The sequence below is a fragment of the Microtus ochrogaster genome, chromosome 1 (genome assembly GCF_000317375.1).
Source record: "Microtus ochrogaster isolate Prairie Vole_2 chromosome 1, MicOch1.0, whole genome shotgun sequence".
NCBI classification, from domain to species: Eukaryota; Metazoa; Chordata; class Mammalia; order Rodentia; family Cricetidae; genus Microtus; species Microtus ochrogaster.
Window position 1 is genome coordinate 5,177,050 of NC_022009.1, and position 25,304 is coordinate 5,202,353.

The 25,304-nt window shown below is 35.4% G+C and overlaps 1 protein-coding gene across 4 annotated transcripts in view; it reads right to left on the minus strand.

The window, feature by feature from the left end:
- Mdga2 (MAM domain containing glycosylphosphatidylinositol anchor 2) overlaps positions 1 to 25,304 on the minus strand; it is a 733,616-nt gene that overhangs the window by 28,761 nt on the left and 679,551 nt on the right. For all 4 annotated transcript variants that reach the window (XR_003376942.1, XR_003376941.1, XM_026779216.1 and 1 more), the window contains 4 exons: positions 12,675 to 12,852; positions 11,432 to 11,452; positions 6,598 to 6,753; positions 6,012 to 6,170 (listed from right to left, as the gene is read on the minus strand). Coding sequence is in view for 2 of the 4 variants with exons in the window: in XM_026779216.1 (XP_026635017.1) it covers positions 6,012 to 6,170; positions 6,598 to 6,753; positions 11,432 to 11,452; positions 12,675 to 12,852 (514 nt within the window). In the remaining 2 variants the exon portion in view is untranslated. The remainder of the gene's footprint in view (positions 1 to 6,011; positions 6,171 to 6,597; positions 6,754 to 11,431; positions 11,453 to 12,674; positions 12,853 to 25,304) is intronic.

Genomic DNA, 25,304 nt, shown 5'->3' on the forward strand with positions numbered 1-25,304 from the left:
TATATATATGTAATCAATGTGATGATTAATTTTAGTTGTCAGTTTGACATCACTTAGAGTCACCTGGGATAAAAGTCTCGATGAGGGACCGTCTTATTCAGATTGGCCTGTAGGTGTGTCTATTAGGTGGTTATCTTAAAGAAGTTAGTTGATATAGGATGACCCAGCCTACTGTGAGGGGACACTTGCTTAGCCAGGGATTCTAAACTGTAAGGATAAGAGTAGAGAAACTGAACTGATTATAAACAAAAAGAAAATCAGCATATATGGATATTTTTCTCTCTGCTTGATATTGTGGGTGTCATGTGACGGACTGTCTCAAGATTCTGATCTTGTCGCTTCCTCACAGGGCTGAAAAATAATAAACTTGTAAACTAAAATAAGTCCTATCTTCCTGCAATGAGTTTGTCAGGGTGTCTTATCCCAGCAACAGAAATCAAGCTATATACATACATTATCTACATATACGTTAACCTTTAAACCATAGCAGATAGGGTGTTTGATTGGAAAATTCTTTTCTCAATCAATTTTGATAAAGCATCTAACAAACCCACAATTGTACCAGTCTGGCAGACAGCCTTTAAATTGCTCCTATAAGCTAAACCTAATATGAATATTCTTCGGCAATTCTCTTTTCTGGGGTAGGGGATTAGTTATGATAAATAAAATAAATCAAAACAATGTAAAGCCACTTTGGTGAGTACTTTATAAATGTTTTCAGCATTCATTTCCTCTCTCTGTTTCCTCTTACTTGCTTTGAAGGAAACTAGCTCCATGATATAGGACAGCTCAGTAGAAATAGATATTCATTCCCAAACCTAAAGGCATCCTTTGGACAACAGCCTGCAAAGCATTAGCATCCTAAGGTCTGAAGGCAACATATAATTGGCAATTTAATGAGGAGCCTCCTAAACTGATTCTTGAAAATAGACTGGATTCCTTTCCTGTTTTTTTTTTTTTCTTTTTCAACTTTGGAGCTTGATCTAGAACTAGATCTTGTAGACCAGGCTGGCCTCAAACTAACAGAAATCTGCCTGCCTCTGCCTCCTGAGTGCTGGCATTAAAGGCATTTTCCATCACCACCTGGCTCCTTTCTTGTTATACTAATAACAACTTCACAAAACGATACTGAATCCCGGATACCCAGGTAAACTATGTGCATTTTCATGATCCGCAGACACCATGAGAGAATAGTTCAGTTTAAATCACAGTTTTTTGCTGTTGTTTTTGTTTTTATGTAAATTAATCATGTAGCAATGGCTAAACATAACATATCAGATTTTACTTAAGTGGATCTCTTTATTTTTGTATTGTTAGAAACTGCTGATTCTCAATATGTTACCTGTTATCCAGTTAAGATTGCAAGACTTCATCAGAATTAATCAAAACATAGTAAATGGAATTGGGATATGACACATCCAGAAAAAACTCATTTTGGAATTGTATTTTTAAAAGGAATCCACACAACCATTAATATTATTTGCAAAATGAGTCACTGTAGTTATATTAAGTTTACAGATAGATGGGGGTCTGAGTTAATGTGCCAAGATAGTAAACATACCTCAAAGATGATCCAGCTTCAATTCTAGATTATTCCAATAAGGTGAATGCCAACACACAGAGTGTATGTCTTTTTCCTTGCTTTCCAAAAGTATGTGACGTTTATATTATTTTTCAGTTAATTATGTATGTAATACATTTTTTGCCTGTGAATTATATTCTAATTAAATTAAATCTATATCTTAATTAAAATGCTTTATTGCTGAAGTACACTAACAATCACCAGCCTGCACAGAAATTTTTGCTGGCACAAGAACCTATCTTGATGGCTGTTAACTGAGCAGTATGGTGGTTTTAGAAGGTTGGGTGGCAAAATCAATGTCTTAAAATAAATGGCAGCAAAGTTTGCCACAATGATTGATGTTATCTTTAACAGAGGATTTCTGGGCAGAAAGCAAGGCTATTTGATAGCCCTTGATTCACAGTAGAATCTTCTCAAAATTAACATCAATCCAAGCAAACCTTTTCACCCTTTTACTGACTAAGCTTAAGACGCTGATTGCTTACGTTCTTTGTTGTCATTCCAACATTCTTCAAAGCCTCTTCAGCAACAGAATAGCGTATTCCACCTAATAAACTAATTTTAGTGAAGCGGCGCCTCCTGTGGCAGAAGCCACATATCTGCGGTGAATCCCTTCCAGAACTTCAATTGACTGCGAGCATCGGACAAAATGTAGCCTGGCAGCTGAAGACTTATGAAACAATTGTTCCTGGGCACCAAGTTTACATTTTTTCATGTCCTCCAGAATAGATGTATAAATTCATAGATAGTGGACAGAAAATTACCTTTCACTATCTGCTCTTGGCTGGACAGATGCATTGTCATTGAGCAGTAATACTCTCAAAGGACTAGCTTTTCTTTTTATAGCTGACCTTTACTGTAAGTTTAAAAACTTCAATAAACTATTTTCTAAACACATGTGCTACCACTCAGCATTTCTTAATCCATTTATAGAACACAGGGACAGTAAAATTAAAATTCATAATCTCCCTAGGAATCTCAGGATGGTATGTGACCCTTGGCTTCAGTGTGAAGTCGCCAGCTCTATTAATTCTTTAGTCCTAATGTGGGTGTTATTCTGACCTTTAAATCCAGGTGCTAAATTAACCTCTCTAGCTATAAAAGTCCTTCATGCATTTTTACTCTGTGGAACCCTGAGTGCTCTACATTGAAAGCTTGCTTTTAATGTACTCATCTTCCTTATTCACTTTTTGAAAAATCCTCTGAAAAACATGCTGCCATTTTTACACCAGCACTAGTTTCACGCTGAACTATGATTTTTGTCATTGTGCTACAGGGACAGTTTCTTACTTTAAATCTCATAACTCAACTACTTTCAAAATCTTTTTACTGGTTCCTTACACGCTCCTAGTCATTATAGAGTTGTAAAGAATTAAAATCTCATTCTGTGTTCCTCTTTGACCTAACAAGTTACTGTACCTGGTTTGATCTAACGGACCATTTCATGTTTCTATGAATCAGCACTAAGCCCAGCTTGTTTACATGGAATTTGTAAGCTCATGAAGCAGAACTTTTGATGTCTCAAGGGGCTTTTTCTTTCTGCATTGGTAACGTGGTAGTGGTTTGCTTTTACAAGCTTAGCACAGTGTAACCTACCTGAGCTCTTTTCAAGCCTTCCTCTCTAGGCTCTATCATTTCTAATTCTGGTAAAAAGCAAGAGTCACGAGAACCTTTCACTTGAACATTTACAGGCCACTTTAGGGTTATTGATTGACCTAGATCAGTCACAAGTTGGGGCTCATGGCGTAAGGAAGCTAGAGGAGAGGAATACATGGAGGAGGAACAGCCTGCCAAAGTAGCAGGCAGAGCACCATCTTTGGGAGCATCGTTTCTGATGACTTCAAATAGAGTCCTTTCATCAAAGACAATGGACCATTGATCATTAAAACAGATACAATAAGACTAAGAAAATTTCAACTATTTTGATTGTTAGCAAAATTCAACACAAGCAGAAGGACTGATAGAATCCCTGCTGTAGGACAATAGGACTCAGAAATGTGCAGAATATACCTGACAAGAAAGACACTTTCCCCTGATTCTTTTGCCAAGGCTACTAACTGAGCAGAATTTCAAATATGTGGTGAATTTAGGATGTTGCAAGCCCACAGACAAATCATCTTGGATCATCTTTAACACTACTCTGAATAGTCACTTATTGCTGTCCTCTTACATGACCTAATATCTTACAGCAATCAGATCAGTCCCTGGGTATGTATGAACAGAAACCTAGTTTATAAGCAACTGAAGGATCAAGAGTTGCTGTCAGAGGGTGTCTGAGGCCAATAGAAGAGACTTCCCTGCTTTACCAAAGCCCACCATTTAATATTTCTACAAATGTTCTTAAAAGTACCTTGATTTGTCCTGTTACTATAAAGGCATCATCAAACTGTTATGGCTTTGGGACAGGAATGTGGAAAAATCTAAATCTGTGTTCTTGGGCCAGGGTCACTCATATTGAACCAAGAATAAACAACATCTCCTCTTTGAACTGTGTGTTTATATCAACACAAACTCAGTTCAGGGTTGCCCAAACTTTCCATTTCTAAATAATGCAGTATTTGTGAGACTCAAAAAAAGAAAATATAACAAAACCAGGCATGCCTACATTTCAGCTGGCTCTAGTTTAATGCACAGCCTAGGACAAGTATATGTACTTAAAATTTTAGCAAACTTTGTGCCTGTTCTCTGCTTAGAAGACACACATATTAAACCTGGAACATAACCTGCTTCTTTTGAGCATCAGATTAAACTGAGAAATGACAAAAAGCTCAAATGATAAAAATTTACTCAGAAGAAAAAAAAACCCAATGCCACTGATAGTTTGAATAAGAGCAGGGGAAACACTGATGATTATTTGCTAAGAGTGAAGGGAAAGAAGTGGAAGTTAGATGCTTGTCAGAAGCAGTTTGCATCCTGTAAACATAGAGACAATTTCAAATGGAATCACAAAAGTGCTGGTTTCACGAATCAAATGCATATACATTTTGTCATATATATAGACATACTTGATTTTTTTATCTGTTTCTAAGTAAATTATGAAAGGCTAAAGAAAGTTTTAAAAATATATTTTGAAATGATAGTAAGTAAAATAGACAAGATAAACTGAAAAGAAAAATTATATCTGAGCTAATTCCACTCTTAATATCTTCTTCTGACAATAAATGAGAGGAGTAAGAATTTTGAGATAAATCATTCATTTCATAGTTAATATAGAGTAAGACCATGGTCACTCATCCCAAATCTCTCATAGCACTTTTCCTGTGTCTGTTTTATACCCCAATGATATTAGTCATCCCTGTACTATTTACTTCCATAGTCAGAAATGCTGGCTTTTGATTGGTAGAGTCTATGATAAATCACTGTGACTACCAACTGACTGTCGCATAGTTTGCCCGACTTTCATGACCCCCCAGTAAGTCTTCCTGCAGAGCACTGACTGGGTTCAGCTTCCTAGGTTGAATTATGACTTCACTATTTGCTGTGTGTTGGGCATGGTATCCAAAGCTCTGTATTTCAGGGTCTTTATCTGAGATAGAAGGCAATTATCTTAACAAGTCCAAATGCTTATTGTGAAAATTAAAAGAAATAACAACAAAGTGCCCTCTACCATGACTATTTGGGTATTGAAGGAACAGGGGACTATTGTCTGTTACATCAGAGAAGGTGGTGATTATGGTCTTATAAATACAAACTAGAGCTTCCAAAGACAGGAATTATTGTTCCCATTTTGCATATGAGGGGGCTAAGAACATGCATTCAGAGTGATTTCTGCAAAGTCTTAAGGTGACTGTGTCCTCTGTGTGCTTCTACTGTAGTATTCCCTGTGTTTGTTGTGTTTCAGATTGCGGCACTTTTCATTTTACGTGCTATCTACCCAGGCTTGTCACTTGCTGCTGGACTGAGAAGAACACGGGTGTACTTCTGACACGAGAGTGAGTGAACAGCATGGTTGATCCACTTACGCTAACCTCATGAGGTTCACCTTTCTTCATTGTGAACAATGGGCTGTGATGCTCACTTTTACAGTGAGAGTAGCAGCTTAAACAATATGGTAGCTGGGATATGCACTATGTGACTAGTTTAGTAGTTTATGCAAGTGCATATCCACATTGTTTCTGTTAGTACATATCAAGACTATAGGGTCACCCTTGCTTTCATGATTGGCGAGTGTGTTAGTTCTACCTTACTACTCACAAGGGGACGGACTGCCTGACTCAGGATCCAGAAGGGCAATGGGACTCACAGTCGCAGGCTCTTGTCTGAGTGTCTGAAATGTGTGATGGGAGGACACCTGTGGGGTCTTGCCTAGCAATCTGTAGGCAAGTCATGAAACTTAATTATGGTATTCTCTGACGAAAGCTGTCTTCCTGGAGCGAGTGAACTTTTATTGGAATCGTCAAACAGGAAATAGAACATTTTGTTAACTTACCTATATGCTGCCCATACATGTGGTAGAAGAAACTGAAACAATATGCAGTGTTTGTGGGTCCGTATGGATTTTTGGGAGCTATGCTGAATACAGGGCTGAGAAGTCGAGCCTTTTCACCTTCTAGTCTGGGTCGTGATGTCTCAATGTACATATAAAAACCTGGAAGTCGGAGAAGCCAGTGTTGAAGCACATTCTTATGAAGAAACATAAAATATCCTTGTGACATTTCAGAGCTTGGATCCAAAGTAAAAGTTGATAACATGGTTTACATCTCATTTATAAAATCTACATAGTTCCATATAATTAATCACTTTAACAGAAAAAAAAACACATGCAGAACTGAGAGAAATGATAATTTTAGAGATGAATTAGTATAAAATCTGATCTTTCAACTACATTTATCACTAAGATGTGAAAAAATACTAATGACCATAATCTTTGCTCATTATCTGAATTTCTGTTAGTATGCCTGAGATATAAAATTTTACTCTGTGATTCTCAAATACATAGCTCATGACACACGTGTACTTTGCCTTGAGAACGTCTCCAGTTCTCCAGTTGCACACAACTCTGGAAACCCTCCTACCTTCTTTGGAACCGCTGCGATCTGCATTGGGCCCCGTGTTAGGAGTGTATTTCGTATTTCTTGTTGCGGTACTTTGTTTTGTCCAGTCAAAATTATCAGTATCATCTTGGGTGAACAAACAAATATTACCATCTTCAAATCCACAGTGAAACTCTCCTGTTAATAGATTTTAATTAAAATAATAAATATTAATTAAAGAGCATTGCAACATTTTATTAGAAAAATTTCAAATATTACAATGTAATAATAGCATAGTAATGATATCCCAGCCTTAATGGCACAATTATCACTAAATATAGAGCTATTATAATTTTGTTGTAAAAGAGTAATGATTTTATTAGCTTATTTTAATTTAACAAAGTAATGGGCTGCATTCCAGCATTTCCATAAGAACATACAATAAATGTCTTTTGATCATATCACTCCCACACCCTGGATATATACCATCCCTTTTCTACTTCTCTCTTTCATATTCCCTATAGCCCCCTTTAAGAACAATACTTTATTTTACATTAAACTAATACCTTACTATATAATTGAGGTTCAAATCTCTTGTTTAGAAGAAACCAGGTAGCTCAAAAAAATACAACAATTCATGTTCGACTTATTCCTGGAGAATTTTCCTAACTTTTTTTTTAATACATTGGAACAGTTGAGGCAAAAGTGTCAATTAGGAAAGAGGCTTTGGAGGTCACCTGATAGCATCTTAAACATGTCCACCTGGAGTGTGTAATTTCTTATGCCCTGTCCTCTAGAAAGGCTCTTCTACACACATCTGTGAAGCTGTACGTTTGCTTAGGGCAATGAGACAGTAAATTGCTTTTAAAGCAGTCATCTTTCATGCTTGAGTTGAATGTGGGTCTGCCAGATGTGTAAGATCCACTTGAGGTGAATTTTATAAAATAACTTTATGTAGACCCTGAGGAAGGACTGGAGTTTTCAATGTTCATCATATGCTAAGTAAAGTGAGAGACTTTTTCAACTTGCCATAAATATTGGTGGTGGTAAGTTATTTATTTATTTATTTGTTTATTTTTGTCTCTCGAGACAGAGTTTCTCTGTAGTTTTGGAGCCTGACCTGGAACTAGCTTTTGTAGTCTAGGCTGGCTTTGAACTCCCAGAGATTCACATGCCTCTGCCTCCCAAGTGCTGGGATTAAAGGCGTGCCCCACCACTGCTGGGCTGGGTGGTGGTAATTCTACAACAGAAGATTTTCTTACTGGGATTTGCCCTGCTTCAACAAGCGTATACACAGATGAGCTGGTATATTCCATCTGAAACAGGAGCTGCATGCACCAATTGAAAAAATATAAAATGTGGTGCATATTCTCTCACTCAACAAAGTAAGGACTCTGCAAAATCTCCACTCTTCATTGTGAGTATCTCAAATGATCAAACCTTGGTTCAGTCAGCTTTGCTTGCTAAAAACAAAGTGCACACAGACTCCAGCTTCACTGACGTTCACAAAGAAAGAACATCCAGACTTGCATAGTGGAGTCTCTAGCACCTTTGCAAAGGGGTAGTTCCTTTAGGAAGAGTGAACTTGGTTCCCATCATATACCTGAGTTAAGTGAAGTCTTTTTTTTTTTACAAATAGGGAATATGTTTTTGTCAGATTAAGTAATTACTGTGTATCTGTATATTTATTTATATTCCATATAGATTGATATGTTCTAGAAGGACAATATTCTAACATAAAATATTTTATTTAAAAAAACATTTTTATTTATGTGTGTCTGCGTGTGTGTATGTGTGTGTGTACCTTCAGTGTGGTGGTGCTCATGGAAGCCAGAGGAGCTGGAACGCAGGTAGTTATGAGCTACCTAAAATAGGTACAGGGAATTGAACTCAGCTCCTTTGGTAGAACAGTAAATGTTCTTAACCATTGGACAATTTTTCTAGCCCAACATAACATCTTCTAGGCCTATAATTTTGGTACTGATTTTATATGAAAGAAGACATTATCTTAGGATGCTGTCAATCAAAAGTATAACATTTGTGACAGTAGTGTGGCAATATACATGCTACTTTCTCCTGATGTCTTTTAGGAACATAGTTCCTTTGCTTGAGAGTTTTGATCCCAAAGGAGACTGTTCTGAAATGTCTTCAGCTGTTTAGTGTCATATTTTATTTATGAATAAAAAGAGGTCAAAGAACAAATGGTAAGATGTAGTTCAGAATTCTTCCAAAAACTTATGCTATATGTTTTTAAAATTAATTACAATGGGGCTAGAGAGATGGCTCAGCAGTTAAGATCACGGGCTGTTTTCCCAGGGGACCAAGTTTGGTTCCCAGCTTGCATATGGCTGCTCACAACCATCTGAAACCCAGTCCCAGGAGATTCAAGGCTGTCTTCCATCTTCTGAGGGCACTGACACACAATGGTACACAGATATACATCTAGGCAAAGCACTCATACATATCAACTAAAAACAATTGTTAAAGAACACCTGGTGAGAATGCTTTTTAAAAATTAAGTAACATGGATTTCTTTTGTCGTTGCTTTGTGTTTCAAGACATGATTTCTCTGTGTGGTTCTAGCTATCCTAGAACTTGCGGTCTAGATGAGGATAGCCTCAAACTCAGAGATCTTTCTGCCTGTACCTCCAAAATGCTGGTATTAAAGATGTACTAAAGTAATTTTTTTAATAGTAAAAAATAATTTCATGATTAGTCTATCATTTTAAATTAGATAATTACCAATATATGCAAAGAAAATTGTTCATATAAAGCTTATTCAATAAAGAATAATCAAAAGATAATGCATATTCACTAAGATACACAAATAGCAAAAGTCAGTGTAATACTGGATTTTAAATGATCTCGCAAAGATGAAAAAAAAAGTCTGGGAATTTATCAAAGTCAGACATGTAAGACTGACTACTTTTTTAATCTTTGCTAACTTTCTGATTATAGAAAGATTTTCTGAATTTAGAGAATGTGGTGTTCTGAATGAAAATGGCCACCATAGCTTGATATGTTTGAATGTTTCATCCTTAGTTCATGGAACTGTTTGAGAAGGATTAGGTGGTGTAGTCTTGGAGGAGGTGTGTCACTGGGGGTGGACTTTGAGGTTTCAAATGCCCAGCTGTGCCATGCTTCAACACTTCATGCTTGTAGATCAGATGTAAGCTCTCAGCTACTGCTCCTACCTGCCATGATAGGTATAGACTCTATGACCCTCTGAAACCATGAATATAAATTAAATATTTTATTTTATCAGTTGCTTTGGTCATGGTGTCTCTTTTTATCAATAGAAATATAACTAAGACAAAGACACACAAAGAGGTTTTAAATATTCTACATTACAGGATCTCCAATATTTTACATTATTTCCCCAAATCTATTCCAATATGGTGAATAAATAACAGATTAGAACTAAGAAACTGGAACTCCATGACCTACATGTATCAACCTATTTTTTTTTTGCAGTCCCTTAACACCTGAAAAAAATGTAGCTTTACATTTAAAAAAAATCAAGAGTTCTCAAGGACTGATATTGAGATTAGGAAATGTATAGTTCCCAGGAAATCCTCTTTTTACTTCATGTGGTTTACAGAGAGAGAGGTATGTGATGGTTAATTGTCGTGTGCTACATGGTCAAGAATCACGTAGGAAATATATCTTGGTATATTCTTCAGGGTTTTTAGACAGAGGTTTAATGGAAGAGTGCAAATCCACCCTGAATGTGGGTACTACCACCTCATACGCTGGGATCAGTGAAGGAAAAGGAAAAAGGAGAGATCGAGAAAGGAACCAGCATTCATGTATTTGTTTCCTGACTTCATATCCCAGAGTCACACCTTCCTGCCATGACAGATGGTATCCATATTTATAACAGGAGAAAAGAAGAGTCCTGATCCACTCAAGTTGCTTCTACTAGGTAATGAATATGGGATGTTTTTATATGTGGGACTAATTTTCAGGTATATGAACACTATTCTTCATCATGTATTTATAAAATTTAACATAAAGCAAAAATTCGGAATTCAAAATTCAAGATCAAATATGCAGGAAATTTAATTTACATAAATTTGTGGCCAGGTATGTTGGTGCATGTTTGAAAAACCTGTACTTAGGTGGTACTGAAGACAGTGCAATTATGAATCTATGTTCTAGTCCACCCTAGACTATATAGTGAAACATGGTCTTTAATAAATACAATGCTGAAGTAAAATAATATCATGTATAAGGAAAAACAAACTTAAATAATCAAGGGTTAGGGTGAGGGATCATGGAGTAAACACTTTGTAGCTTAAGCATGGTGACTTAAATTAAAACCCAGGATACCATGGTAAAAGTAGAAAATTGGTTCTGTAAAGTTGTCCTCCGATCTCCACAGATGCAAGTTGGAACACATGTGCCCTGCCACACACATTGTATACATACATTATGCCCACATATGTACTAGCAATAACAATTATTACTATAGTAAATGGCTTTAATAAGTAACCTTAGTCTTTAAGAAAAAGACAGCAAATCAAGACTGAAATCAAAGAAAGAAGACCACAAAATGAAAGATATCCCACAGAAACCAAAGTGAATGCTGTTGTTATAGAATAGTGGATGTTAGCAAGTTTGGGGAAATGACTCCATATTTCCTAACTTAGCTAAATGTATAACCATCTATGATCAGTTCAAATTCTTTGTTTTTATTCTCTGGTAAAACCATATCCTGTGAACTTTGTAGTGCAGACACAGTGCCAATTATACTGCTTTGAAATCATTTTTTTATACTAAGTAAGAACAGTTTTTACCTAATCTTTGTATATGTAATCCAATTTTTTCACTATGTAATATAATATGATTTTCTAAGTGAAAATAATATACTTACTCAAGTGAGGATTTACAGGTGCTGGAAGAAAAGCCAAAAAAAAAGTGGGGGTGGGAAGGGGGAGAAAAAGAAAAATGTTAGTAAGGCTTGGATGTCATTTATAAACAAAACTCTAATAACACAGAATCCCATGGTTTCTTCCAATCCCAATAATGGCAGTGGATAATTGCATCTGAATCCATTTTGTTCTATGGGATGGAGGACATTTTACATTGAGCTTGTGTTAAGAACTTCAAAGTGCCACACATTCAGTGTTAAAGAGCATAAGGGAGTCAACCACTTTACAAGAAATGGCATTGTTCAACTTTTATACCTTAACCAGTGCTAAACAAACCCAGAAGTCAAACTGAAGTCATCCGTAAAATAATCTATGATCTAGATGAATTAAGAATGGAAGCAATTATTTAAGAGATTATACTTATATTTTTGTTACACCCACATTTACTGAAAATGACATATAAAAACATATGAAATCATGTCATATGTCTGAAATAAATCAGTACCATTACCACTGTGTTTGATTACATTAACACACACACACATACATACAGAAATTTCTAAACATAGATTTAACATATCTTAAGAGACAAGATACATTTTTTTTTTTACTTTTTGTAGCACAAAACAAATCTTTGAGAAAAACAATTATGCTTTCCATAAAATTGCTATCTGATTTCTCTTGAAGGGAGAAATAAAGATATCAAGTTTTACTAACAAGTAACAAAAATATTTCTACACTACAGTGTAAAGGGAATGCGTCTATGCATCTATAGTCATCAGTTATCACTGGGAGCAAACTCTGCTCTGGAGGTAACAGCCTTGTGGTGTCTTCCCAGTAATACAATGGTTGGTAATATCCCTTGTGTGACTTCTGTTTTCTCACTTCCCTAGCATCTGGTTAGCCACCATGTTAACTTACAAATTCCTAAAGAAGCAATACATACAAACATGTAGAATAAGCCTATTTACCCTTACACAAGAACATGTAGACCTGTGGTTCCCAACCTGTGGGTCGTTACCTCTTTAGGAGGTCAAATAACCTTTCCACAGTGGTTGTGTAAGACCATCTACATATCAGATATTATATTGCAATTCATAACAGGAGAAATAACACAGTTATGAAGTAGCAACAAAAATAATTTTATGATCAGAGAGCATCATGACATGTGGAACTGTATTAAAATAAATATTCCACATCATTTCATACACAAATAAATATTTGTAAAATAAAAAAACTACTTACCAGTATATTTGATTACACGAATTGTTGAATCTCCTTCACCAAATTTAGTGAGAGGAGTTAGTCGGACTTCATAGGCCTCTGGTTTAATCAGTTCAGTCAAGTTATATGTAATCAGTTCTCCCTTTTGAATATTCCCATTTATTTTAATCTCCTGTTCCCACCACCGCTGCTGTCCAGCCTGAAATTAAAATGATTGTATAATAATGTTTCTAGCATCTAATTTAAAGTTACTTGCTTTGTTCTAAGAAAGTGAAAAGTAGTTTGGAAGTTTAGTTAACTTCAAACTAAAAGTTTATCAAACATATTATAATTTATACATTATTATTATATATTCATGTGCTATATATTTTATAAATCCAAAGATTTTATAAAGTCTTTTGCAGATGTTTCTTGATAGCTGAAAATTATCAGAGGTTACTTAACTAGATTCAGCTGATTTCAATGTATCATTTTATATTGAGAGTTGGAACATTCAAACAAAGACCATCATTTGATGTTTGAAAAAGGATATTTGTAACTCCATTTAACATAAGTTATTGATGGTATATGAGATTCTTAAACATCTGTAACTTCTTTATCATATCAATAAATGTATATACTGTATACGTAATAGTTTTCAGGGTAAATTGTAGGTATGAGAGTTCTAACACAGTGATGAGTATTTCCTTAGCTCTTGGAGTCCATTGAAAACATTGAAAATGAAGACTGAATTAAAATTCACTATAAAAGGATTTCCAAAAGTTACAGATACAATTAAAAAATTAAAATAACAAAATGATCCAGAGTGATCCAGTAAATGCCATTGGAAAGGATCCATTTACACGTAACCAGAGGGCGACTCCATAGAACATTGATCAGTAGTTAATAAGATAAACACAGACGTCTCCCATTGGGTTCAGGGGTATGCACCTATCAGTGACTTTCAAATAAGTTGTTGCAGTGAATCAAAATGGATGAAAACATTACAGTAGCAAGCTAAAATAGGAACTAGCATCATAGAGTATTCTACACTAAACATGATACTCGGATAATTTTATGATTACTTTTGGGGAGTTTTAGGTTTCTTTTACATGGAGAAACACTGAACAAGCTTCAACATTTATTTATAGTGAACCTATTAATGGCCTAGAAACAATAACTTGATTAATCGTATGAATGAAACTGAACCTAAATCTATAAGATGCTTTATTAATAATGTTCATTTATTGCAATTGTTTATTTTGGATTGAAATGGAAAGAGAATATTGAATCATATCTAGTAGTCACAAACAGAAAGAAGAAAACATTTAGTAATTGAGACTGTGGACTTGTCTGCATTGATATAAAATCACCTGGTCTTTCTCTCAGTCTCTCAATTCTCTCTCCTTCTCACTTTTCCTCTTATATGTATATTTGATTTTCCCTCATACAAATAATATCTATTCTTTATTTCTGATGCATATGACTGTCTTTTAATATTTTAAATTTTATTAATTTAAATTTATTAATTAAATTATTGCATCCTATTCATTAAAGTTCTTAATAGGTAATTATAGATTTATTTTCTGTTGCAAATTGAGGTCATTTTAACATATTGTGCTGACATATCCAATTCTCATGAAGTTTTTTATTCTTCTTAAATCCAATAACATAGATGATAGAAAATGACAGGGAATAGGCATAGCTTATTTAAAATATTTTTTGCTACTGCCCATATTTGAAACATATTACATATATACTTGTTTGTGATAATATCTGCCCTTGATATATTTCTTAACTATGTGCTGATCATGTGACTTAAAATTTTCTCACTGGGGAATGTTTGGGGCTAAAGGCAAAAATATAGTCTTTTAGAGGCATACCTTTGTTCTGAAATGCTCCTAGGGCATCTCACAAGGCTATTCACTGTTTGACTGTGAAACCTTTTGATAGCTCAGATAAAGGTAGAGAAAATTCCTTAGTTTCCATGGTCTTAGGTTTTTATTTTTGTTTTTCTCAAAATGTTAAGAATCAAAGTACAGATTTGCCTTGGTAGTAAGCAGCTAAGTGAAACAATTGTTTGAATAAGAATTCCACTTACTAATGTGGATTTACATGTTTCTTTATAGTTTTACATGGCAATTCTCTCTCTCTTCTCTGTACACATATATGCATAGATTCTTTATATGTACATATATTTGTACATATATATTTGTATCCATGTACTATATATGTGTGTATTTACCTATATTCATAAAAATCTGATTTGTTCCCTGAAGGTGGATTAGCCCTGACTATAAAACTTGGACTCCTATGGTTCTTATACTTCTATTGCTAAACTTCTAAAAATGAAAAGCTCTAATATGTTCATGTTTCTTTCTAATTTTGTCTCAAAAAAAACAAACAAAATAGTTGAATCAAGAAGAGATTATTTCATATGTAAATCTTGGAGCTGTATTCAGAAGAGATAAAAGAATATGCTATTGAAGAGGTATGTGTACAAATAAAAGCACACATAAGATCATTATCTAAGTATTACACAGTGAAGTCAGTCTCAGAAAGCTCAACTACTTAACTTTAAAAGACAAAATTGGATGTCTACTGTGAAATTGCATTTCCTAGAACTGTCAGGGAAACCACACCCATGAGATCTCATCATAATGACTGCCTAAACAAGACCCAAATAACGATGACACTAATAAATGTGTTAACATGGAAGGGGCACTCTCACAGTGTCCTATCATAGACAAAGAACTCCAGACAACAAAGAAGTTCTGGGAGTGGGAGAAATAGTCTTTCCTAGAGAATAGCACACCAGTTGAATATACACTACCAAATGGCCAAATTCTGATCAGTTTATTTTACATACTTAGAAGTATATAAATATATATTATATATACACCACATAACAACAATTAATAAAAAAAGAGGAAGATAAAAGGTGGAGGTACACGGAAGGACTTGGAGAAAGGAAAAAAAAGAAAATTATGCAGTTATATTTAAATATAATAAATATATAGGAATAAAATGATAAACTAGAAGAGATAAATATGACTGCTTAAAACAGAAACTTACAATTAATCAATATTAATTGATTAATTGAATGTCAGTGAAGTACTCAGCCAAAAATTGAATATCTATATGCCCTGCCTCTTCTCAAGGCTCTGAGACTATTGCAGAAGAGGGACAGAAGATTGTAAAGCCATAGATCTGGGAGCACCACAGGAAACAGTGTCTTCTGGGAATGACAACACCTCTGAACTCATGAACTGACATGGGCTCTGTGGCTGCCTGCCCAAGAGCCCATGATCTCAATCAAATTCCAAAATGATTGGTGGAGGTGTTTCCCATCCCCACCACTGACAGAGGAACTATGGACATTCGATAGCTCTAGGGAAGGAGGGTGTTTCTTAAAGTCTCTAGCCCCTGGTAAGTCAATGCCTCACCATTAAAATATATGGCCAATACAAACTGTACCCCATAGGTTAATTAAAAAAATACTAGAAGTTAAGAGGAGTTAGAGATAGGGGTGAATTTGAAAAGAGTTAGGAGTCGGAGAAGTAGGGGTGAACATGATCAAAATGCATTGTATGAAACTCAAAAAATAATAAAATCACATATTTTGAAAGTCTGGTCTCCTTAGAATTCTACATTATATAGGGATGTATAAGCCTGAGCTTTGAGCAACCTGAATATATTAAAATTCTTATAAGTAAACAAGAAACAGAATGCAGTAGCAAAATGACTCAGATAATAGGTATTTCACAGATGAAGAAACTCCAATAACTAATTAATTAGGAAAAGCTAAGTCCTCACAAAGAATCAATGAAATAGAAATTAAATCCCCATTATTTCACATAATCAGACAGGCTAAAATATTAAAGAGTGAAACAGTAGTAAAGTTTGGTGTAGCAATAAAACAATAAGAAACTTCAAGCATGTCAGAACCTATGTGTAAGAATTGGGAGTGAGGCTAACTCCACCTCCCTAACAAATCAGACTGCAAAAGTGCTGTGAATTCTCAGAGGACTATGGTAATGCTGACTCCAGATTTATGACACAGTAGACAGCTATGATAAGCTATCTGATAGCCTTGGTTTCCCTTAGTTCCATAGCTCATGGGGTAGCAAATCACTGTTTGATGGCGTATATGCTTTGGTATGTCTGAAGGACGCTGAGTTGTAAGATCCTTATGTCATAGAATAGAAAACAACCAAACCTGCCCAACATATTTATATCTTTATTATACTGGACATCAAATCTTCCCTGCACTCTAGAAAGGGAAATTATTCTTTAAAGAAGTTTGCTGAGCAAATGAACTTGAAAAAATATGGCTATAAAAAAATGAAGCAGTGTGTCTGTCTGCACAAGACATGCAGAAACACATGTCTGTAACCATCTGTCCTGCAAGCATATAGCCCTGCTGGGTATGTAAACTGTTCCAAGTTTGTATGGCATTAAAAATGTTACAGCCTTAACAGGTGAGTTCTTATACTCAGTGACAGGAATATTCATAACATAGGAAACAGAAAATGGCATAAGCATAAGAAAATAAGGTGTAAAAATAAAATCATAGGCTATTCCTAAAATATCTCTGGGGGCCAATTTTTCTTCAAAATAACTTAATGTAAATAGCAATCTTATGTCTTTAAATATTAAGTTTTATATGTAGGAGCGGAAGGCAAAGGTGTAATTATTTCAAAAGGTAGATAAAATCAACTTAACTCTTCCAGATAAATGTATAAAGGCAAACATGATAGTAGCTGAATCAGGATACAGTCTTCTGGACATGTAAGCTTATTACAACCCTAATCTTAGGACAGTCAGAGGGAGAGATTATAGGTATGTTGATGCAACAAAGGCTGTGCTCAAGTATTTCGGTTGGTGTGGCTATGGCAATGTTATAAATTCTGATGTCTCTAACCTCACCTGTGAATTTAAAAAGCAATGCCTTAGGATCCAAGCCTTTCCTTTGAAGCTGTCATGAAAGTATACCGTTCAACAGTTGAAAGTGGACGCAATTAACACTTTGTATTGCATATCAGCTAGCTGTGCAAGTTATACAAATGGAAAGTATTGTTTTCAAAAACATAGGAATACACAATTACACCCACTTATTGAGACTGAAACCAAGAAGCAGTTGGAAATAACAGATCCACACCATAAAACCAGAAAAAGCTCCAATTTGTCCCTCTTGTGTGCTCAGAAATGTAAGGGTTAAAATTTTTCATGTTGATTTCAAAATCCATTTCCTTTTGCCTAATAGATATGTTCCTTTCATATATCTTAGAGCGAGCTGATGCCCTCAAGTTCTCACAATGTGGTTTTTTGTTTTTAATTAAAAACTCTGGTTTGTGGTTTTATTTATTTTTTAAATTTATACCACATGGGATTATTAAATAGCTATTGCTGAACAGGTCTCAGGAGGAAGAAAAAAACATGTTAGATTCTTCCTTTAGCTTTCAAAGCAACAAAATTAGATATTTTAAGCAAATTAAGCAAAAATGTGCAACAGACTTAAAACTGAAAGCAGGAAATGAAATCATGCTGCCATCTTTTCCTCATTCCATCTGGATGGTGAGCACCTGAAAGCACTCTCAGGAACTCCACTGAAAAGGACTGGAAGAGAGAGAGCTAAAAGGAAATACGGGTATTTAACTGAATATAGGGCACATCCACCCATTGTTCCTCTTGTTGTAATGTGACTAGCTGAGAGAAAGACCGGCAACGTTTTCATTGGGAACTGCTCTTTGCGTTCACCAGTCATTCTGCAAGGGACTATAATAGCTGGCTTTAAATATACGGACATTGCAGAGTCTAATCCACACATTCTTACACTTATTCACAGAATAATACACCTCTACGATGAGATTTCACATTGCAAACCATTTCCTTTACGTTTCTGTAGCAAGCACACGCTGATGGTACACAGTTAGTGATATCATTACGGTGTTTCTACCCATCCGGGTGCTTTGATTATATTAATCCATTTGTCATTTTTTCTATCCATCTATTTCATCCTCCTATGCCTCTTCCCTTGTATATCCCGAGTGTCCCCACTCTCAATTTCATACCCCCATTCAGTTTCTACTCATGAGAGAAAAGATGCAACATTTGTTTTCACGAGACTGGCTTATTTCACTTAATACAATGATCTTGAGTTGTATTCATTTTTTTCCTGAAAATTAAAAACAAATCATTCATCAAAGCTAAAAAAACTCTATGGTGCCCATGTCCCATAATTTTTATACTCCCAAATATAAGATGGATTCCACGGGTTTCAGATGCACTGTTGTTTCATCTACATTGTAGAGGAAGTTGGTTTTCAGGAAGTGTACTAAGAGTTACTTCCCATAAATGTTTGGAAAAGTTCTATATCAAACTTTGCTCATACTCTCATCTAACTTACTGCTGACAGGACCTTCTCCAAGAAATACATGAGGGCCTATTCATTTTTGGTGGTCACACCTCTTGGAAGCTTGACTATTATTTCGCTATTAGAGGAAAGTAGCATTGTGTGGAAGCCAACTTTATCTTGATAAACTGTTTCACACAAAGTCCCTCAAAAAAAAGCACCAAAATTTGCTGATTAAAGTTTCTGCCATCTTCTGGGGTGTGACGGCAGCATCTACTACTGCTTACAGCATTTCCATGGTCATGGCCAGGTTGATGCTATCGATGACTTTCAATGGGAATCAGACTGCAAGAATAAAAATACCACTTGGGAAGCATTCAGGATCCATATTTATGTCAGAAATGAAAGGCGCAATACTGCTGTAGTATACATAAATCATTTTAGCAGACACAGACTAGGAAGTGATGTCAACACTCTGTATGCTTCAACACCTAACTAAAATCTTCCAGTTTTTGAAGAAGGAATAAACATAATTTTCTGGCTACTGAAATTATCTACCCTGAATGTGTGTCATACTTTCCGGTACCAGTTTGATATTCAGAATAATGTTGCACATGAAATTGAGGAGAACTAGAAAGGGGGCAATTAGAGAAATTATGGATTCTGTAGCACATTGCTCCTCCCTAAACAGGACTATCCTTATGTTTCTAAACCTCATTTTTACCCCATTGCTGATAACTTGTAATTAATTCCTGCCATGTCAAAGTAAACTGAGTAGATTTAAAATTTGGAATCAATAACCTGCAGTTATGTGTTATGTATTCAGTTGTGCTGAGGTCTGAGTACTCCACAGAGAAGGTAAATTGGGACAGAAATAGAGACAGTGTAAAGCCTGTCTTAAGGTCATTCTACTTTTCCACTGTTACTCTCTGAGACAGTAGTTCTCAATCTTCTTAAAGCTGCTGATTTTAATATGGTTCCTTAGATTGTACTAACCCACAAGTATAAACTTGTATTGTGGCTATTTCATAACTGGAATTTTGCTACTGTTATGAATCGTCACGTAGATACGTGATATGCCGGATATGTGATATGCGGCTCCCAAGTGGGTCGTGACTCACAGGTTGAGACACACTGTTCTAAGACTCCCTCCACTTCATTCGTACTGTCTCCACTTGTTCTAGCAGGCAGAGTCCATTTGTTATATAGTTGGACTTGCCTTGCCCCTTGCTCAACAATTTATTCAATCCATGGATTTCTTAGGGAACCCACAGGCCCTGCACATTTAACAGCAGCATGTCAGACACTTTTTAAGTGTTTTGTATATTCTGTCAACATCTCAAGTACTGGTGAGACAGGAGATGCCAGGTACCATGCCCCTCACCACTCCAATTCTGGTTCTATTCCCTCAGCTAGGGATGGGTTCATACATTTGGAGAAATTTTTGATTTTATATTTTAATGCTTTGCTTTTATTCTTAATTATGGCTTGGAGCTCTTGATTCAACAGGTAAATTCAAGCATCAGAAGACATGGACACAACACAACATAAGGTTAAAAAAAAACAAAAAAAACAAACAAAACCAGAAACACCACCTGTGTCTGTTAGATGCTCCCATGAGGCAGCATGTTGGCTGTAAGCTGCAGCTTGTCTAAACTGGCTTATGTAAAGTAGAAATTCACATCTATTTCATAGACATTTCTGTTATTTTTCTCTTTCCAATATTATACACTCATATGCAACTTTAAATGGTATATATAGTATTGCTAACAGTAGATGGTACAGTTCATCTGTCTATATTGCAAAAATATTTTTCTAGATATTTTTCCTAATTTGTGTTACTATTTGTTAATATTGTCTTCCATTTAAAAACTAGAAGAAAAATGCTAATTTAAGAAGCATCAAACTAAAAATAACACAATGTTGAATTAACCATTGCCAAGCAATACAATATAACAGACAACCAAGAAGTCTTCTTGGCGTACACAAACATTTATTGCTTTCTTGTGTACAGGCTGTCCAAGTCAACTGGTGCAGATCTGGCGGAATCTGGCTCATTTCTAGTAGTGGTTGTACTCATGGTTAGTTCCATGTGTGTCATTATCTTGGTCCATTAAGTAACTCATGACACGTTTTTCTCCTCTTTGAGCTCAGATGGTTTGATGAGGTGAGCAGGATTCCACATGGTCTCTTAATGTCTAGGCTGAGAAATGGCAGTTATCATTTCTCTACAAAGAGCAATTCTCATTGAGAATATCCAAACTGTGTGAGTCTGAGATATGTTCCAATATTGGGTAAGGTTTCAAGAGTAATAAATTTAAGATGAACAAAACTATACTTCAAGATTCTCAAAAGCTTGAGAGGATCACGATTCCTCACTGTAAAAATGTATTATTAAATAAAATTATCAAAATATGTAAGTTATTTAAACTTACACACATATTGTAATTCATTGTATATTTTGTGTTCATGTATGTGTGTATAATGTGTTGGGTAATACCCTCAGATCAGGAGGAATTGAGTATACTGGGCAGTAGCTCCTACCTATAAAAAAATAGCTTAATCCCTAGTGTGATCCACTCCACCTACAGAAACATATGCCCAGCTATCAGAAACAACACACCCTGTTCCCAGTCAACCACAGGAAGTAGCTGTAATTTAGTTGTTGCTCTCTCCTCTCTCTTTCTCTCCTTCCCTCCCCATCTGTCCATCTCTCTCTCTCTCTCTCTCTCTCTCTCTTTCTCTTTCTCTTTCCCTTCCTCTTCCTCTTCCTCTTCATCTCTCTCTCTCTCTCTCTCTCTCTCTCTCTCTCTCTCTCTTTCTCTCTCTCTCTGTCTTTGTGTGTGTGTGTGTGTGTGTGTGTGTGTGTACCACAACCCTTCTAAGAACACTCAACCTTCATCCCACAGAAGGATTGGCATGCCCCCCTGTTCCAATAAAGCAGTGTCAGGCTGTTGAAATTGTTTGTGTCTGCTTTTCTGTCTCATTTATCTTACATCACGTATGTGTGGGTGCATGCAGAGGCCCAGATGTTGTGCTCTATAACTTTTGCCTCTTTCTTTGAGACAGCATCACTGACTGACCCTGGAGGCAGGCTGCCAGCCATCAACCTCAGCGGTCCTGTTTCTGCATCTGGATCTCCACAGTGGTCTGTGCATCAGGACGCAGGCCTTTGACCTGGATATTGGAGGTCTGAACTCTGGATACTTGCTCAGCAAGTTCTTTTACCTGCTGAGTCATCTCTCCAGCCTTGTATTTCAGAATCCCTTTATACAATCACAAATAAAAGCAAAAACATTATTGAAAACTTAAAAAAAGATCATCTACTTTCCATTAAAATCTGCCCACCTGTTACTGAGCCATACACAGATGCAACAACTCCTTCTCATAATAGGAGACTAATTCCAAATTTTTGCAAAAGATCATTGTTAAAAACATTTCTTAGCCTTTCTGTGGTGACTATTGAAATAGTAAGATCGCATTAAGTTTAATTTAGATACATGCAATGAGTGAGTCTCTAAATGGTACCAAATAAATTGATATTTGATACAACCAATGATATAGACATTTGGACATTTTCTATAGAACTCCATATGGTATCCATATTCATCTTTACATGAAATTCTTACCTATATTATTATTCTTTACTAACATAATTTATTCATCTTTGTTAAATATGTAATCTAATATTACTCCCTAGTTAAAACTCTCTATATCCAAATATCATTTTTAAATGTTTTTTGTGTTTGACTTGGGTCTTATGTAAGCAATTTACTACTGAGCAACATCATCATTTTTAAATTTTATTTTAATTTAATATAATCCTTATCTCTTTACCCAAATTAAGATAAATTTGCACAATATGATCCAAACTTCAGTTTTCTTAAGAGAAAATACTAATGTCTTAAAATCAAATATTTGAAAATTTAATGTCTTTGAATATGCTAACTTTTTTAATACAACCTAACATTCAGAGGCTGTAAAAAGCAAATTTTCAGTTGCATAATTTTTAAAGCATGTACAATTACAATTAGAAAGGCAAAGATAAACTCATGATGGTAATTTCCAAAACATAGGTCACAATTCTTCATATATGCAATCTGTATAATTAGTAAGAAAAATCATAGGATTTTAAAAAGTTGTAGCTAATTAAGGTAAACAGTTTAAACAAGAAATGTATAAGAGCTACAGAAAGAGGTTTATATGACTTGGGAAAATTTAAAGAGGTTAGCAAAGATGGAACCATTAAGGGACTTCCAAGAGATAAAATTTTCAGTACTCACTGATAAAATGGATTTTAGTAATGAATTACAGGGAGGCTCTTTTCAGTCTGAGCAATTGGATCCACAATGCCCCTTCATTTCAGTGGGTGGCACAGAGGAGGATCAAGCCTCAGACACAGCAGGTTAAGACTTAGAACTGTCTGATTTCAGAAGCCTCAAAAATAAATGTTTCTCAAATGGGGAGATAGCACTCAGCTTTAAGAATTTTATCCATCCACATATTTTAAGTGTTTTAAAAATGCATGCATCACATATATGTGATGTCTCCTTTACAAAATAAAACTAAAGGAAGATGGAGACAGAAAAGGAGATTAAATGCAAGTAATTGAAAGCAAGACCACGTGATTGAATGGGGACAAAACACTTGCAGAAAATATGTTTTATCAAGGTCAGAGAACTAATTAAGAACAAAAGGTGTCAATAATTCTAATTAAGCAGATGGAATCAATGAAAATCTCACCAGAGTGTAAAAATTTTAGCTCAGTATAAGCACGGGTAAGATTTATTTGTACACGATGAATTTCTTAAGAGAAAGAAGGAAATAAAACAGTATTTTTTATTCTCTCCAGATCCAACTGCAGAGATATCATAAAAGAAGATTGACAGTTGTTAGAGGAAAATTGCAGCCCCTAATGGAAAAAAGGTCATGCTACAAACAGGAGACACATTAGCAGATAGTGTTTTGTTTTTCCCTTCATTGTATAGATCAGTCATTATTCAGCCTTTTTCTTCGAAGAAACAAATGAACAAAATGACCACATCAGGTAAAAGGTCACAGATGGATAATGACACAGGCAAATTGGCAGTCAGAGAGTATTTTCTCCTCTCAAAATATGCAGGTGTAAGGAGCCTTCCCAAAGCTAAAACCTAGGTTTCCTTGGAAAAGTCTGAAGGGGCATGGGCAGGAGTCGAGTGTTATCTGCAGTGCTGGGGGATTGCTGTGCTATGAAATAATTCATCTGTACCATTCAATTTCTTTCTGATCCTTAAGTTAAAGTGGTGGGGAAAAACTACCATTTGAACTTCAGTTTATCTAATGGATACCTATAGTTACCCCAGATCTGGACAAAACAGAGAAATTTGCATAAATTAAATGCATTTCAAAGAGCTAAGAAGGCTGGTATATTCATACACAAAGTGCTACTTAAATCTTAATAAAAGAATGCCGACACTTGCCACAACTTATAGATGAACTTCAAGGAATTTAGACTGGTTCCCTAATGTCATCTAAAGATGGCGATTACTTTAGTTAATTTTATAATAATTAAAATAAATGATACTAATAGAGATGGAGAGAAAATTGGTGGTTTCTCAAAGTTGGGGGTGATTGTGGCTATAATGATATGATATAAGACAGCCTATATGTATTGATACAATAGGGAATCTTGATTATTCTGTGGTATACCACTCTGTGGGATTTTCCATACACATTATCTGTACAAGCAAGCACACATGCATACCAAATAGAGTATTGTACAACTGGAAAATTATGGTGGCATGCTGGAGCTCATACTACTGTCAACTTCTTGGTATTTGTTTGTTTGTTTTGTAACATTCCAAGTTTGTTCAGGACTTTACATTGGGGTTGATGTTGGAGGGCTCCAACTAACTCTTCCCTGCATATTTCTATGCAATCTGTGGTCAATTTAAGTTATTTGAACATAATTTTTCGTGACTGCAAAAAGACTTTATCAAAATTTTTGTAAAGAACTAGAAGGTGTGCATCAAGGTAGGGAACATACACACACACAAACACAATAATTTAATAAAATCAATGGAAAGAAATTCCAAAATCTTCCAGCAAACAGGTTATTTAACTACAAAGAACTGAAAATCAGAACTCATTCTGTATATCAGACTGGCCACGCACTCACAGAGATCTGCCTGCCTCTGCCTCCCAAGCGCTGGGATTAAAGGCGTGCGTCCCATTGCATGACTCTCATGTCTTAGGTTTCTCAAACTCTAACACACACACAAGTTGTATTAAGACACATTAGAATAAGAATTGCATAGGTTTAGGGCATAAAATGATTT